Below are 15,287 nucleotides of genomic sequence, written 5' to 3' on the forward strand. Positions count from 1 at the left end.
TTAAAAGAACAAGGACCATGGTGTGGTTTGTTATATTATATTTAATTTTATTATTTAACAGTGGGGCAAATGCAGGCCTGCCCCCACCAAGGAGAGGAGTGGTGGAGAGGTAAGATGCGCAACTATATATTTAGTGAGGGAGGGGAGGTGTCGGGGGATTGTAAATTTTTAAAAACCTCCTGCAGTAACGATCTCTTATTTTGCGTAATAAGATGATTTTGCATGTTTGAGAATTATATAAATACTTATTATATCATTGCGATCCTGATGGTTTAAACCATTGATATTTCAAACTTAGACTTTTTAACATAACAGAATTCTCAATATCAAAGATCTACCATACCGGGTTGCAAAGATATACTGATTAAATATAAAATTTCTGCAAAATCCCAGTTCCTTAATTGTCCCGGTAAAAATATCAAATAACCTATGCGACAAATTACTATAATATTATTATGAAAGATATATCTTTAAAAGGCTTTATAGATTGTTTGTATGCAGTGAGTAACAAAAAACTGTGGAATGGGTGGACGATATTTAGGATAGATATTTGATATTGTTACAAAGCAGATAGTTTATTGTAGTAACTTATTAAATCACTTATTGAGTGAAATGGGTCTAGTTACACTGCCCATTTGCTGTGTCTAATGTTTATTGGACTATTTAACGTCACAACTTGAGTGTAAAAGTCGTCTTCCTATTCCAGAGTTTTCTGGTTCTTACTGTACATTTACTTATGTCAAAGGTATGATCCCAGATGGAATACAATGGCAGTGGGTGATCATCCTTCTTTTACTTTAGATGAGAAAAGAAAGTAAGGAGAAAATATTTGATCTATTAAAGGGACAATAAAAGAAAGTAAGAAGAAAATATTAGATATATTAAAGGGACAATAAAAGAAAGTAAGGAGTAAATAGTAGATCTATTAAAGGGACAATAAGAGTAATTTCGAGTAACCATCCATGCAAGGATATTAATTATAATTTTTAAAACTTATTGTTTTTAATTGTGGTTTTTCTACAAAAATAACTTGCTCATTTCTACGGCAGGAAAATATATTGAAATTATCAGGACAAAACACATTCAATCCTCAAAAAAAGGACGATATATTTTCCCCATTCTTGATCAGATAACTGTTTCAAGGGTACCGTTGTGAATCGGGCATTGTCGTTTTTGAATGAAGGGTCACTTGAATTTTCGCTTACAGTCCCTTAAATCTTAAAACATTAAAAACAATTTTAATTGGAACCAACCATATTTGAGCCGCGTCTCAAATTTGAGCCGCGACTCAAATTCTTTGAATTCGGCCTCTGGTGAAATATAACCAAAAAAGAAACAAGAATTGTGGGGTGGGCCTGATTTTTTACTTGATGATTTGACATATGCGACATTTTCTCATTTTTGGGTCATTTCTTTGTTAAAAACTAAAAATTTAACTGTATCCACCCTTTATCATGAATGAGTGATTCATTTGATATTTGATAAATAATTAAAATGCTAGAGATTGGCGCATTCCGCCTAATTTCGTTTTTTGTTTTCACAATTTGTGAACGACCCAATTTGTAAGTTTTTTTTCAATCGTTCAAAAAAATTTGATTTCCCACGTTTTCAAAATTATCGTTTATTTACCATCTATTTCATTCGTTTTCTCACTGAATGATCGCTCAGTAAAAACCATTCTTTCAGTAAAAAACTATTGTTTTCTTATATGTTTGATTTATAAAATCCTTTGTTCAGAAAAAAACGAACGTTTTTTTAAGTTATGTTTAAAATAAATTGGCATATTCAGTTAAAATCGGTTGTTTTTTTCAAAATCTATTGGAAAATTAGTTAGTTCAGTAAAAAACTATCGTTTTTTCATATTCGTTTGAACAATTTCAAGTCGTTTGTTTTTGCTTTTTATTGTTCGTTTTAAAAAAACAATCCAAATCGTTCATCAATCGTTCGTTTTTTTCAGAACGACACCGTTGTTTACGAAAAATTTTGTTCGTTCACAAAAATGATACCCATCTCTATACAACAAGCCGACCGGATACGGGAAGGGGGGGGGGTAATTTATAATGGTTTGACAAATGTTTTAAATGTTTTAAACTAGTAATTTAGGTTCTACAAAAATAGAAAATCGATAGAAAAGGTCAATTATTGCATACTGCTGAAGGGAATTTAACTGAAAACTGAAATTTATTTGGCTATTTCATGTCTGAAGGGAGATCTGTTTCTCAGATTATATTAAGGGAGAGTTTCATGTCTGAGGAAGATCTGTTCCTCTGATTATACTAAGGGAGAGTTTCATGTCTGAGGGGAGATCTGTTTCCTAGTTTATACTAAGGGAGAGTTTCATGTCTGAGGGGAGATCTGTTTCTCAGATTATATTAAGGGAGAGTTTCATGTCTGAGGGGAGATCTGTTTCCTAGTTTATACTAAGGGAGAGTTTCATGTCTGAGGGGAGATCTGTTTCCTAGTTTATACTAAGGGAGAGTTTCATGTCTGAGGGAGATCTGTTTCTCAGATTATATTTAGGGAGAGTTTGCAAAACATGAAAGAGAGTATAGACTAAACCCGGTATACCACAGTCAAAGTTTAAATCATTCATTATATAATTATAACTAATCTGATAAATATTTCAAATTATGAATTCTGAAAGTGTTTTAAATAAGTTTAATGTAATTTACATATCCTAATCTTGTTATCTTTATTTTTAGATATATGAAGGTACTTGGAGGAGGATTTTTTAACCGCTAGGTGTTTCTTACAGAGAAATCTGTAAAATTCGGAGAGCGAGAGAGACACCTAAATCTTTAATTTATTTTCAGCCGTGGTTTGGATCATCAGTGCCAGGAAAAATGCTTCCTAACACCAGGGTGTGGAGCTGTCGTTATTAAGGTGTATTTAATAAGATCTGTTTCTCAGTTTATACTAAGGGAGAGTTTCATGTCTGACGGGAGATCTGTTTCTCAGATTATATTAAGGGAGAGTTTCATGTCTGAGGGAGATCTGTTTCTCAGATTATACTAAGGGAGAGTTTCATGTCTGAGGAAGATCTGTTCCTCTGGAGGGAGGGGGGCACCTGAAAGAAAACAGAAATAAATTTGAGGCCACTCGGTCAAGGCATTAATAAGTGATGATTAGACATGCAAACAAACAAATAGACAGATAGAGATTACTACTGTAAACCCATCCAGAAATGTATACGTTGATTCTAGTTCATTCAACCCAAGCTAAGTTTTATCATGAGTTGAGAACTGGACAAACAAATAATATTGATTGTATTTAACCCGTTACTACTGGAGCTGGTACCAACGGCGAGAGGAAATTTCCAGGGCAGCAAGATTCAAACCCTGGGAATCCTTATCGGGGGAACACGGATAACGATGCTTTCGTGGGAAGAGAAAGCAAACTGAACGTCCATTTTGTCCCCGAGAAAAGGGTGAGTCTTGATGAAGTGTCAGAAGAGAGCGGTCGATAACAGCTCCAGTAGCTCCGAGAGGAGAATTAGCTCCATCTATGAATCCAGGATTAACTTCGGTTGATCCTCAGTTTGTATTTTAATAATAATGTAAAATAAATGTCCGTGCAAAATTAGTGCTTTAATCGATTCCATCTGGCTTGTTATATTGAGTTTCTCTTTGTAAAGTTTCCTTTATTGAGTTCTTTAGATATGAGTTTCTATTAAGTTTATACTACTTTACATGTGTAAGTGCCTTTTTGGATATTTATTTTTTAAAATCTTTTATCTATTTTCAGGAAAAACTTTGTTACATTATCTCAGAGAAAGATGCTGAAAATACTATTCCAGAGGTTGGATCAACATACTTTAGGTAAATAATGCATAAAGGTCATCATGTCGCTTTTGAGATATGATATACAAATATTTGATGGCTTTTTAATAAATTGCTTCAGATTAAAGGGAGTGACCGGCAATGTATGGTGGTTGAACTGAGTATGCAGTGTTGTGAACAACATTTTCAAGATTCGTGTGAGACATATACAACGTTTCCACAATGTAAAATTACTAAGTTTGAGCGCAAAGTCGACGTTCAAAATCATGAATTTGGGTGAGTACGTATTCAGAAACGGTTTTTTTCATTATAACAAAATTCTACAAGAAACTAATTAGTTGTTTAGGAACAGGTTGAAAAATAAAATTAACTCTTATCATCGAAATAAGTAATCTTATTCAATTATTAGTTTCTACAATCTCTCATTATTCACAAAGACTTTCTGGAATTTTTATTGAAAAGACAACATTTGAAGAATTTGTAGAAATCTGCGAACAAATTCATAGAAAATAAAAAATTCAATAAAATGATGAAAACGAAATAATTGATTCTATCATTGATTTATTGACAAATTTCTTTTGAGAAATATGTTCCTAAAAATTTAATTAGTTTACTAAAGAACATACTATATTTTTTGTCGTCGTTATATACTAATTTTTAAAAAACCCAATTCTGAAAACGTACCCACCCAAATTCATGATTTTGAACGTCGACTTTGCACTCAAACTCGGTAATTATACATCGTGGAAACGTTTTAAATGTCTCAAATGAATCCTAAATACAATTCTACAATACTGCATACTCAGTTCAAGCACCAAAGGTTTGCCTGACACTCCCTTTAAGATAGGAGACACGGAAGAGTCCATGTGTGAGCACTAAGTTGGAACATACGAGACTTACGTTCATATTCATATTTTCATTACTGATTATTAAAATATTACAATAGATTTGTATTCTGGTCAATAGAATGTAGTTAACACATCATACTACTCAGCAACAATAATATTATTGTATTCTGGTCAATAGAATGTAGTTAACACATCATACTACTGAGCAACAATAATATTATTGTATTCTGGTCAATAGAATGTAGTTAACACATCATACTACTGAGCAACAATGATATTATTGTAAACTTTGCCAATTTACTAGACTTATTCGTGTTTCAAACCATAAATATATTTTTTTAAATCAACCATCATTCCGCCTTAAGATAGATTAGTAGCAATCGAATTCAAATTTGACTTGTTTTAGCCTACATCATCTTTAATTGTTTGTGAACACAATTCCTTTAAAAATAAAAGTTCTAATTTACAGGAGGATCCCCGAAGCAAAGTTTTGGGAGACCAATATCATCAAGAATAAGTACACGACTATCCCTCCATTGCCTAGTACAAAACCACCACTGGAAACTACAACATCAATTAAAACTACAACTACAACAACAACTAAAATTACAACTACAACTACTACAACTACAACAACTACCACAACTCCTACAACAACTACATCTATCCCAAATGAGCCTGGATGGATGTTTGTAACAGATATCAACTATGAGTAAGATTATCAATTTATATCAATATAAATAAACAAATTTAAATATTGTTTATTTAGGTCATCAATGAAATCCGCTAGCACAACCAGGAAAATTATACAACTTATCTTTTTTATATTTATATATATTATGTATGTATAAATTAACAAATACTATGTCATACATGCAATAATTCTACCTTTTCCTGACTTTAAATTTTTCTTTTTACTTTTAATTATTCAAAATTCTTGAATTTTTTCTGTCAAAAATATCATGTTTGTTTAAAAAAAATTTTTTTTACCTACAAGTAAAAAATAGTTATATATGATGTCATAAAGTGACTGCTGTATAGAGTGTGAAAGCCCTTATGCCAACCTTATACCTGGAAAAAGGGGGAAAGCTGACTGTGAATGCTTTAATCCAAAAGTAAGTACCATGAGTACCATTAGTGTTAGGTTCTGTTGCTTTAAAAGTCCAGGTGCTTCTCTTTTTATTTATTTATAGAATAGAAAATCAAAACATTTCCAATTTTCAGATCTTTGGGATTCCTTTTGGAATCCCAAAGACTTGATACCAAACTAATTGCCACAACCGTTGGGGACATTAATTCCAAACCAGGGTTAGGGCCATTTCTAACACAGGGGATTTTTAAAAACCCTTGACCATTTTCAAGACTTTGGGGGTTTTCCATTTTCCAACAAATCCCGAATTAGAATCATTGTCGCATTTTTGGCTCAAATCCCACTTAATAATCCGCTATTAAAACAAAACTCAATTTCATAACTTACAAAAAAATTACTGAAGACAAAAATTATTATATAAAGAATTACTGAACTGGTAAATTATTACAAGAATAAAGGATTCCACATTTCCACTTTTAAAAGAACAGAAACTTTTCTTAAATGATTTTTAAAACAAAGGCCAATAACCAGTGGACAAAATGGGTTAAAGAAAAATTAAAGAAATTATTAAACTATGGAGGGGGGAAAATAACTAAGTGAATTAGAATGAATAATATAAAAACCTTTAATCTTAAAATCAAATTTATTGCATGTCCTTCCATGTCATGAACACTCATTTTCAGGCAGCCTATGAATGGTACCCAGCAATGGATTTGGACATGACAGGGATGATTGTATCAGTGACATGCACTGACACCCCAGTACCACCACCAGGATCATTCCCATAATTAATATCTTACAGTCTTAAAATCTATCACATTATTGCTACCCACAAAGATACAAATCAACTTCAGAGCTGATATGCATTTTTAAACTTTCTTTCAAATCACTTTATTCAGTTTAATATAACAAATATTAACAGGATAATTTTTGGTACTAGTACAAACGTCGAACGGTACAAACATAAGACTTATAAACGTCGGATAGTACAAGCGTTGGACCAGTACAAACGTCGGACCAGTACAAACGTCGGACAGTACAAACGTCGGACAGTACAAACGACGGACCAGTACAAACGTCAGACCAGTAAAAACGTCAGATCAGTAAAAACGTTGGACTAAGTAAAAAAAAATATTTGAATTTTAAGATTTTTTCTTAAAGGTTATTTCCTTTTATCCACTGATAAATACAAATCATACCAAAAGTTACTGAGTTCTTGTCACTAACTCAAATATTCTCAGCCCTAAATTTTTACAACCTGGTAATGGTATTACTACTTTTGAACTAAAACTGATCTCATAGAGTTCATAGGCTGAAATATTAAAGGTTATACGGAAGATATATGCAAAGATATTGGTATATTGAAACATTAGAGTTTGTGACAATTGAACTCAACTCCTTTTTGGTCTGTTGTTTTATACAGTGCTATCACCTTCAAAGGATGAGACTTTGTTCAGGTGATTTTTATCGCAATAAGTGAATGATTTTTTATTTATTTCTCATAGCAATGGTATTTTTTTTTCAAACTCAACCAAAGTCTCACGTTTTTTCTTATAAATGTACCCGTTCGACGTTTGTACTGGTCCGACGTTTGTACTAGTCTGACGTTTGTCTCAGTCCGACGATTGTACCAGTCCGACATTTGTAGCAGTCCGACGTTTGTTAGTCCGACGTTTATACCAGTCCGACGTTTGTAGCAGTCCGACGTTTGTTAGTCCGACGTTTGTACTGTCCGACCTTTGTAACGTCCGACGTGTGTGGGTCCGACGTTTCATTGTACTGGTACCTAATTTTTCTATAAAATAATGTGGCCTGTCCGTTCGTTTGTCTGTCAGTCTTTATCCAATAAACCTTAAAACGTCTGAATTGATAAGGCTCAAGTTATTTTGCAGCAACCCGCATGATGACTGGCCCAGGGAAGGTTGATAGACCAGAAAATGTTGAAATTTTTTTAAAATGCAACAATTTAAACAGAAAAATCCCTGAAAATTTGTGAACAAAAAGCAAAAGCATAACTATTATAATTTAAGAATTATCACAGTTGTGTGGATGGGCTATTGGCCTTGATGGAACAGAGTATGTTAAGAGTCATGACTATGTGTCTATTCTTAATAATGCTCATGTAGATTCAAATGTAAATATAAGTAATGATAATTATAGGCGTATGGACTGTTGGTTTTGATTTATCTCCTTCTGATAAATATTTCAAATCGTAAGTTTATCAAAACGATTTTCAACCATGAACATTACATGACTAAATTGATTCAATTTCAGTAGCCATGGGGTAGGGTTTCCATTAGAAATTGTTTGCACAAAATCATGCAATAAAAATTTAAAAATTGTGTTTCAAGTTAAAATTGCAAGAAATTGTGATATAATTTCACACTGTTGCACAAAATCTGTTTCGTGAAAATTCTGACAAAAATCTTGATTTTTGAATATTTCGTTATTTCCTGCTATTTTGTATTTTGAGGCTTGAGTTATTTCACAGGATCGTATTGACTCTACTGATTATACAGTTATTAATGTCATTACTCATACTAATTAATCACTCAGAAAATTTAAGAGAATTTGATATAGCCGATAGAAATAGGTAATAAACAAACAGACAGACATACATATCTATATAGATTAATACAAAGATGTCATACTGTCCAATATTTAAATCTTTTATTTTTTTGCACCATGTCATGTAACAAATATTACTTAATTTTGTATTCATGGGCAATATTATACAAAAATTTACAAATATTTATGTGCATTGCGCAATTTCATGCAAAACTTTAACAATTAGTATTTGTGCTTAAGATCATGCACAAATTATTACTTAAATTCTGTATTCATGCGCAATTTTGTGCAAAAAAATTTCTTCAAAACATGTCAAAATATCTATGTTAGAATAATAGTTTCAGAAACGTTGAAATCGTAAAAATCCGTTAAAATTGAACAAGTTAGGGGTCAAAAGCTCTGTTTTAATGACCTGTAACTATTTTTAAAATTGCGAAATGAAAACAATTGGACAGTTTCAGTGCATAGCTTCTAACACATCTTTATGTACCCATATCAGTATTTGAAGATAGAAAGAAAAAATACTGCTGAAATTCTTGATGTTTTACCTTCAGGCCATTTTTGCTTGGCAAGTTAAACTTTAAAGACGCAAAGTTGTTCATATTGACAATACAAATCCAAAACCAGTTGAAAATATTGAGACGTAAAAATTAACCCCCACCCTAAGAATATGTAAAAATTAACCCCACCCTAAGAATATGTAAAAATTAACCCCACCCTCAGAATATGTAAAAATTAACCCCCATGTATGCATATATGTACCTGTTCTCCCTTGCCAAAGTACTGTTAAATACACCAAAATTTACGTAAATCAACTGCTCATTACTAATAATATTCCGAGAGGCGGTTTACAATTTATTATTACTTTATACAGACAAAATCAAAATATACTATACAATCGAGTAGCGAAAATGAGGTAGAATACTGTTGAGAAATTATAGAACCAATTTGCCTCCGCTCATCGAAAGGGTTCACAACGAACTGCCCCATCTGTAAGCATTTGTTTGACCCGCCATCTCCCGCTAGGGTTCCATCCCTAGTTCCCTGACTCGGCGGATCAATACCCCTTGCACTACGCTACCCTGAGATAAGGGATGGCATCGTTTGATCTATTTATAACTCGGCTTTGCTTGGTCTAAAAATAACTGCAAACTTAGCATTATTTCAACTGTCATTGATATATACACTCTAGGTTTATATTTCCATCAGCAGAGGATTGTTATAAAAACGATCACAACGAAACTAAAACCCCTTGAGCCAATGACCGCTAAAAGATCAACAAATGTTGTACCATCATTACAGTACTTGCCCCTACACCCTATATCTTGGGCAAAAAATGTAATGATCGGTTTCATAAGCCTTGTAAGTCTAAAAAAAAATAATCTTAAAATCTTTAAATAAAAATATACTAATGTTTAACAATTTTTGCAGGAACATGAGAAAACCTGCACAAACACCGAGGAAACACATATGATTAGTAGTGGCAGCAATAATCTCTATTTGTCTGTCTGTCCGTTTATTTGGATGTCTGATCATAACTCAGGAACCCTTGACTGCTTTGTCTCTAATTTTTATTGGGCAACACCACAAGAATACTCTCAGCTTGGTTCAAAAGTTCTAAGTTTTATATGGAAAACTGAATTTGCAGGAAAAACATGGTTTCCATGATAGATCAATGCTAGACATAACTTGAAAGTAGCAACAATATCTTTTACTGTTTGGGGTAAAAATGCAATGTTACAAATATGAAGAAAAAAAACTAACAAAAACCCTCAGAAATATCTGAAAAAGTCATCAGAATTATAACTATGATCCCCAAATAAATTGATTTGAAATAGTAAATTTTGCCAAAAAGTGAAATATGTAAGGTCAGAGTTGATTTCATTGTATTTTGATAAACAATAGTTATATATTTTGGTTATTTGAATTGCTATTTTAATTGTAAAGGGTAATATTTTTGGGTTTGTATCAGCAATATTAGACGGACTTGAACCTATATTAAACCTCCCTACTAAAATCATATATGTATCTACAGTGAAGTTTGTAATAAATGTAGAACTAAATTTGTTGGTCATGATGGAGGCAGAATCTACTATTGCTACGAACTAGAGGTAAATTCTTAAAAACAAAACTAGAAATAATCTATTCTTGCTTCAGGATCGTAGTTATCCAGCCTCTCCAGTTTTTGAAAAGTCTCTAAGTACTCAAATCACCACCTGCGAAAACCCCTTGATTTAAACAATCTGGTAAGGCTCAAATTAAAGCTCACTATTGAAAATATGGTGATGACTTTACTTTCATCAAAAACGGAAAAAAACATGTGAGGGCTTGAATATAAATCCAAAAGTAATAATATAGAATTTATGTATGACGCACACATTGAAATAATTAGTTTTTTTCGTTCATATAGTGTAACAGCTGAGAAATTACTTTTTAAAAAAGAACACTTAAGGTTCAAAAATGTCATTTTAACGTTTCTTCGTAGAGAAAACAAAAGTTAAGCTTGAATCCACATATTTAAATTCAAACTGTGTTTTTGTAAATTCTTTAATTTTTAATTTTGATCTTTTAATTTTTAGTGAAAAAAATCTTCAGTTCATATTGACAGCATTAGAAACAATAAAATATCATTATAATTAAAGCTTTTTTAAAAATAATTCGTGAGATGAACAATTTTGATTTATGTGTCTCTTTATTCTTAATGAAAAAAATACCTTCTGCATGGAAATCATAGAGAATAGAATATATATTAGAGGGGAATTTAAAGAATATCTCGGTATGAATTTTTTCAGTCCCTTTCAGCCTGAAAGGGAGTTCAAAGTGTACAAATCATGTAAATGTTCACAAATTATATGCAGTAGAGTACATTAATACAGCATGTTCCCTAGACTATTCATTACAATTTCGAATTTTTTAAAGCTGTTAAATAAACTTTTAATGAATTAGTTGAATAAAAAACATCATTTGATTTATAATTATAACGGAAAATCATCGTTTGTAAAGTGAAAGGCAAAGAGTCTATGTGAAATGATCATTGGTCCATTATGAAACCAGCCTATTTCATAATTTGGTTTTCTTTAAACATAAATTTTAGATTTTCTATAAAATGATATTTTAGGGCCCCAAAGGTTATATAGCATAAATATGTGAAGTACACCTGCAGTATGGAAACAGTACAACAAAATGGCCGTTTTACAATCCATGGTTTTACACTTTTTTCTAGTAAATTCCCCTCTAATATAAATTCTATTCTCTTTGATGGAAATTTACATTTTTTATTCAGGAAAAAAAGTAAAGGAGTAATATTTAATGATTTTGTGTGACTGTAGTAAACACCTACTCCATAACAAGATACTGGTGTATAGATGAGCCCCCTGAGAGATTGCAGTACGATATTTATACTGCAGTACAGGCTGTATATGAAGAAACCTGTTATATTGAGTATAAGTTTTGTAAACCATGCCTCACTGTACACTATTTGTCAGTTATTTTTCGCTACGCGCGTTTAGAGGATTTGAGATACTACGCGAAAATTAAAATTCTTAATTATTTCTTGCAAATCTAGACTAGATGGAGAGAGAGCTTTCGCTAGCAACAAAATTACGAACACATGAAACATAAATTATTTATACAGAGGGTACAGCAGTTTGATAGATACGGTTTGAGGTTTGATATAGTTTTTCAGAACTAGAAAAGAAGAGAAAAACTAATTCGCCAAAACAAAAACGGAAGTGAAAGATCCTCTTGAAAAGTATGTCAAACCTCCTAATTGGTACTCACACAAACACGTACTGTAAAGTCTGAATCAAGAGTTGAAAAATATTGGTATTACTTAAAATTTTAAAGTAAATAAAAATAACAGTATAAATAGAAAGAAATTTTTTGACTGAGAACTGCGTGAGGGAGGGAGTCCAGAGTTCCTCAAATAGTAATCACCGCCACCCAAATCTGTTTTGCGGCAAGCGCGCTCCTCAATTGGTAATCTCCACCACCTCAATTAGTAATCACCGTAAAATTTTGTTTTCTGTGATTTGAATTTAATGCACTTTTAACACAATTTTCGACATCTATCGGGGTTTTATGGCATCTGTATTGACTTAAACTAAATTTTCAAATTATTTTCAGATTTGTTTGGTCAACAAAAACTGAGAATCAAGGCACAGTTCATTTTAGCCGAATCTTAGATCCAGTTCGCCACTTTAATGACTGCATTTCATGATTGACGTCAAGATACTAAAAGGTCAGGCTGCCTGTTTGCTAAAAATTATCTCATCCCACGCAAAGTAATATCCATCTCCATTTAAAAGATATTCTCAAAAAACCTTTACAGTGTTTAGATTTTTGTATTCGCCAACTCGAGTTCAACATCTACAACAAAACTAATTATATGCATAGAAAGTACTTAAAATTTACTAAAAATTATCTCATACCACGTAAAGTAATATCCATCTCCATTTAAAAGATATTTTCAAAAAACCTTTACAGTGTTTAGATTTTTGTATTCGCCTACGCGAGTTCAACATCTACAACAAAACTAATTATATGCATAGAAAGAACATAAAATTTTGAAAAATTAGTCTCATCACACCAACTACTGAAAATGAAGTATTTAGTCCACTAATAATGGGTTAAAGTTTCCTCTCTATATAAGGAGTTTAAAACATCATTCAGAGGAAAATGCCGCAAACATTCTTAAAGCGAAACTTGAAACCAAAAAACGTAATATATTTCTAGCACTTAGTGTGGCATATTTATTGATTTATTTTCGAAACTATGGAGCAATAATGAAAGCTATAACAATATTGTACACCATAGGGCCATTAAAAGAGGTCAATATGGTCTTATTTCTAAGAAATAAACGATTTAATTTTATGCTTTTTTGGGCTGATTACTATTTGAGGTGGTGGAGATTTACCAATTGAGGAGCGCGCTTGCCGCAAAACAGATTTGGGTGGCGGTGATTACTATTTGAGGAACTCTGGACTCCCTCCCTCACTGCGTTGAATTTCAATTGAACTTGGAGAAATTAGCAGCAGACGGATCCTCATTTTCCGGTTCTATCTATATTGGTATGGCTCGGAGCGATGGTCGTCTGAGATTTTTGAAATCATTAAGAATTAGCAAATTGTTTGATACTCACATTATGTTGTCTAGATCTACGTTTGAGTCAATTAGGTACTTTTTATGATGGTTTACAACAAATTGATTTAACAGGGGGGGGGGGGGGCTTATTGTAAAGACCTTGTGAAGTTTTTAGTCCATTAAAATGACTTGATTTAACTGAATATGTATGCCTATTAAAAAGTTTCTGACTTATATATTCATTTTTCTTGCTTAGTTATTGTGATTAATATACTTATATTTATATCTATTCATCCTGTGTGACATATGTTCATTTATTCATATTTATTCATCCTGCATGACATGTGTTCATTTATTCGTATTTATTCATCCTGCATGACATGTGTTCATTTATTCGTATTTATTCAATAAAGTGGTCCAATCTTTTTAGATTGAACTGTGCACCTCTAGCATAGAGCCTTTTATTCATAGAAGAGAAGTCCTGAATTTATGAAGCCTAGAGACTTTCCAATCAACTCACGTAGACTATGACTAGGTATTCTGATATTTTGATATTATTGGCCAGATTTGGTCACGAAACAGTTGAATTCTAGTCTCCTGCCTTCTTCGTCTTTTCTTTGGAGAATTTTATTAATAATTCTGTAAAGAACTCTCCCGTTCTATACGCATCAAATGCTATCCCTTCCCCTGTAGGCTGCAACAGTACTATCTCCTGTCTAGCCCCTCCAGTTATACACGCCAACAACATTTTCTTAATTCCCTAGTCTGGTAATGTTTGCCACTCATCATAAGAAAAATTATTTTCCAACCTTTCACACCAGGTAAACACTTCTTTTGGATTTCCAGCATTTAGAGGAGCCTTTTTTATAAAAGCTACTACTCTTTTCTTAAGGGCAGTTTCAAATTCACCTAGTTTCTCATAGGTGTCCTCATTTGCCTCTCCACTTATTACTTTTATATCCAGGTACTCCTTGATCTTGGGGTTCTCTAGCATCGCTGTTTCTCTTGGAATAGGATCCTGACTCTCAGGTTTCCCATTGTTTTCCCATGTTTGCACATACGATTCTTGTTTTTCTTCATTTTTTCCTCTTCTACGTCTGAGATCTGCATTGCTCCCAATCTTGCCTCCATAGCTCGTTTCTCTTCCTCCATTTGCTCTAGTCTCTGCATTACGAATTATAATTGTAACTCTGCTGTTGGGGGGGGGGGGGGTCCCCCTCCTGCTGCTTCTGTCATGTCTGTTTCTATTTCTAAACCGTCCTCACTCGGTAGCTATCCATGGTGTTGCTGTTGCTGTCTCATCTTCGAAGATATCTCCTCGTCTTGTTTCTCTCAGTACCCCATTAAACCAGGTACTCACTTGATTTGTCTTCCTTGGAGTTTTAGACATTTACATCTAATCTGGGTTCCTTGATTCACGCCAATGCCGTCAGTTTTGTAGTAAACACCTACTTCATAACAAGTTTCTCGAGACGTATCTATCCAGGTAAAATCCGTTTGCTGTCAAATTCAACCAAGGCTGAATCCCAGGCTCTAAATGCCACACAGGGACACAAGCGTAGCTATCAAAATCCAGCTACTGATCAGCTCAAAATTCCACACAGGGACAGAAGTCTAGCTATACAACAAGCTATATATCGATTCCAAATGATGGGGAGAATCCAATGCTCTAATTGCCACACAAGGACACAAGCTTAGCTATGCAAAGCGCTATATATTGATCCCAAATGATGATGACGATCCTACCGGTTTATAAAAACAGGGTTTCCGTCTAGCTAACAAGCAAATTAACGGGGACAATCCTACCGGTTTATAAAAACAGGGTTTGGCGTTAAATCTCTCACAGTAAACAGTACAAAGTTATTCTATCAACTGAGGTGTATTTCTTAGTTCAAATTAGAATTAGGTCATCAACAGCGT

General features: G+C 33.0%; 1 protein-coding gene across 3 annotated transcripts; it reads left to right on the plus strand.

Annotated features, from left to right (window-relative positions):
- Positions 1 to 12,179, plus strand: LOC111703546 (uncharacterized). 3 transcript variants are annotated; one of them, XM_023475511.1, is made up of 13 exons: positions 1 to 109; positions 746 to 814; positions 2,814 to 2,883; positions 3,745 to 3,818; positions 5,097 to 5,339; positions 5,397 to 5,426; positions 5,655 to 5,742; positions 6,401 to 6,491; positions 7,878 to 7,929; positions 9,717 to 9,746; positions 10,321 to 10,396; positions 10,443 to 10,531; positions 11,569 to 12,179. In XM_023475511.1, the coding sequence occupies exons 1-12, from the start codon at positions 18 to 20 to the stop codon at positions 10,521 to 10,523; spliced, it is 996 nt and encodes a 331-aa protein (XP_023331279.1). In that variant the 5' UTR covers positions 1 to 17; the 3' UTR covers positions 10,524 to 10,531; positions 11,569 to 12,179. The 3 variants fall into 3 exon arrangements, with proteins under 3 accessions (XP_023331279.1, XP_023331280.1, XP_023331281.1); XM_023475512.1 differs by having other exon boundaries at positions 11,615 to 12,179; XM_023475513.1 differs by lacking the exon at positions 11,569 to 12,179 and having other exon boundaries at positions 10,443 to 10,532.
- The last annotated feature ends 3,108 nt before the right edge of the window (positions 12,180 to 15,287 follow it).

This window comes from Eurytemora carolleeae, unplaced genomic scaffold, assembly GCF_000591075.1.
Source record: "Eurytemora carolleeae unplaced genomic scaffold, Eaff_2.0 scaffold544, whole genome shotgun sequence".
In the NCBI taxonomy this organism is placed as follows: Eukaryota; Metazoa; Arthropoda; class Copepoda; order Calanoida; family Temoridae; genus Eurytemora; species Eurytemora carolleeae.

Coding starts and splice junctions, on each gene's coding strand:
- LOC111703546 (XM_023475511.1), top strand. CDS start 18: ATGGTGTGGTTTGTTATATTATATTTAATTTTATTATTTAACAGTGGG. Junction 2,884..3,744: donor GTGGAGCTGTCGTTATTAAG/GTGTATTTAATA, acceptor ATCTATTTTCAG/GAAAAACTTTGTTACATTAT. Junction 5,743..6,400: donor GTGAATGCTTTAATCCAAAA/GTAAGTACCATG, acceptor ACTCATTTTCAG/GCAGCCTATGAATGGTACCC.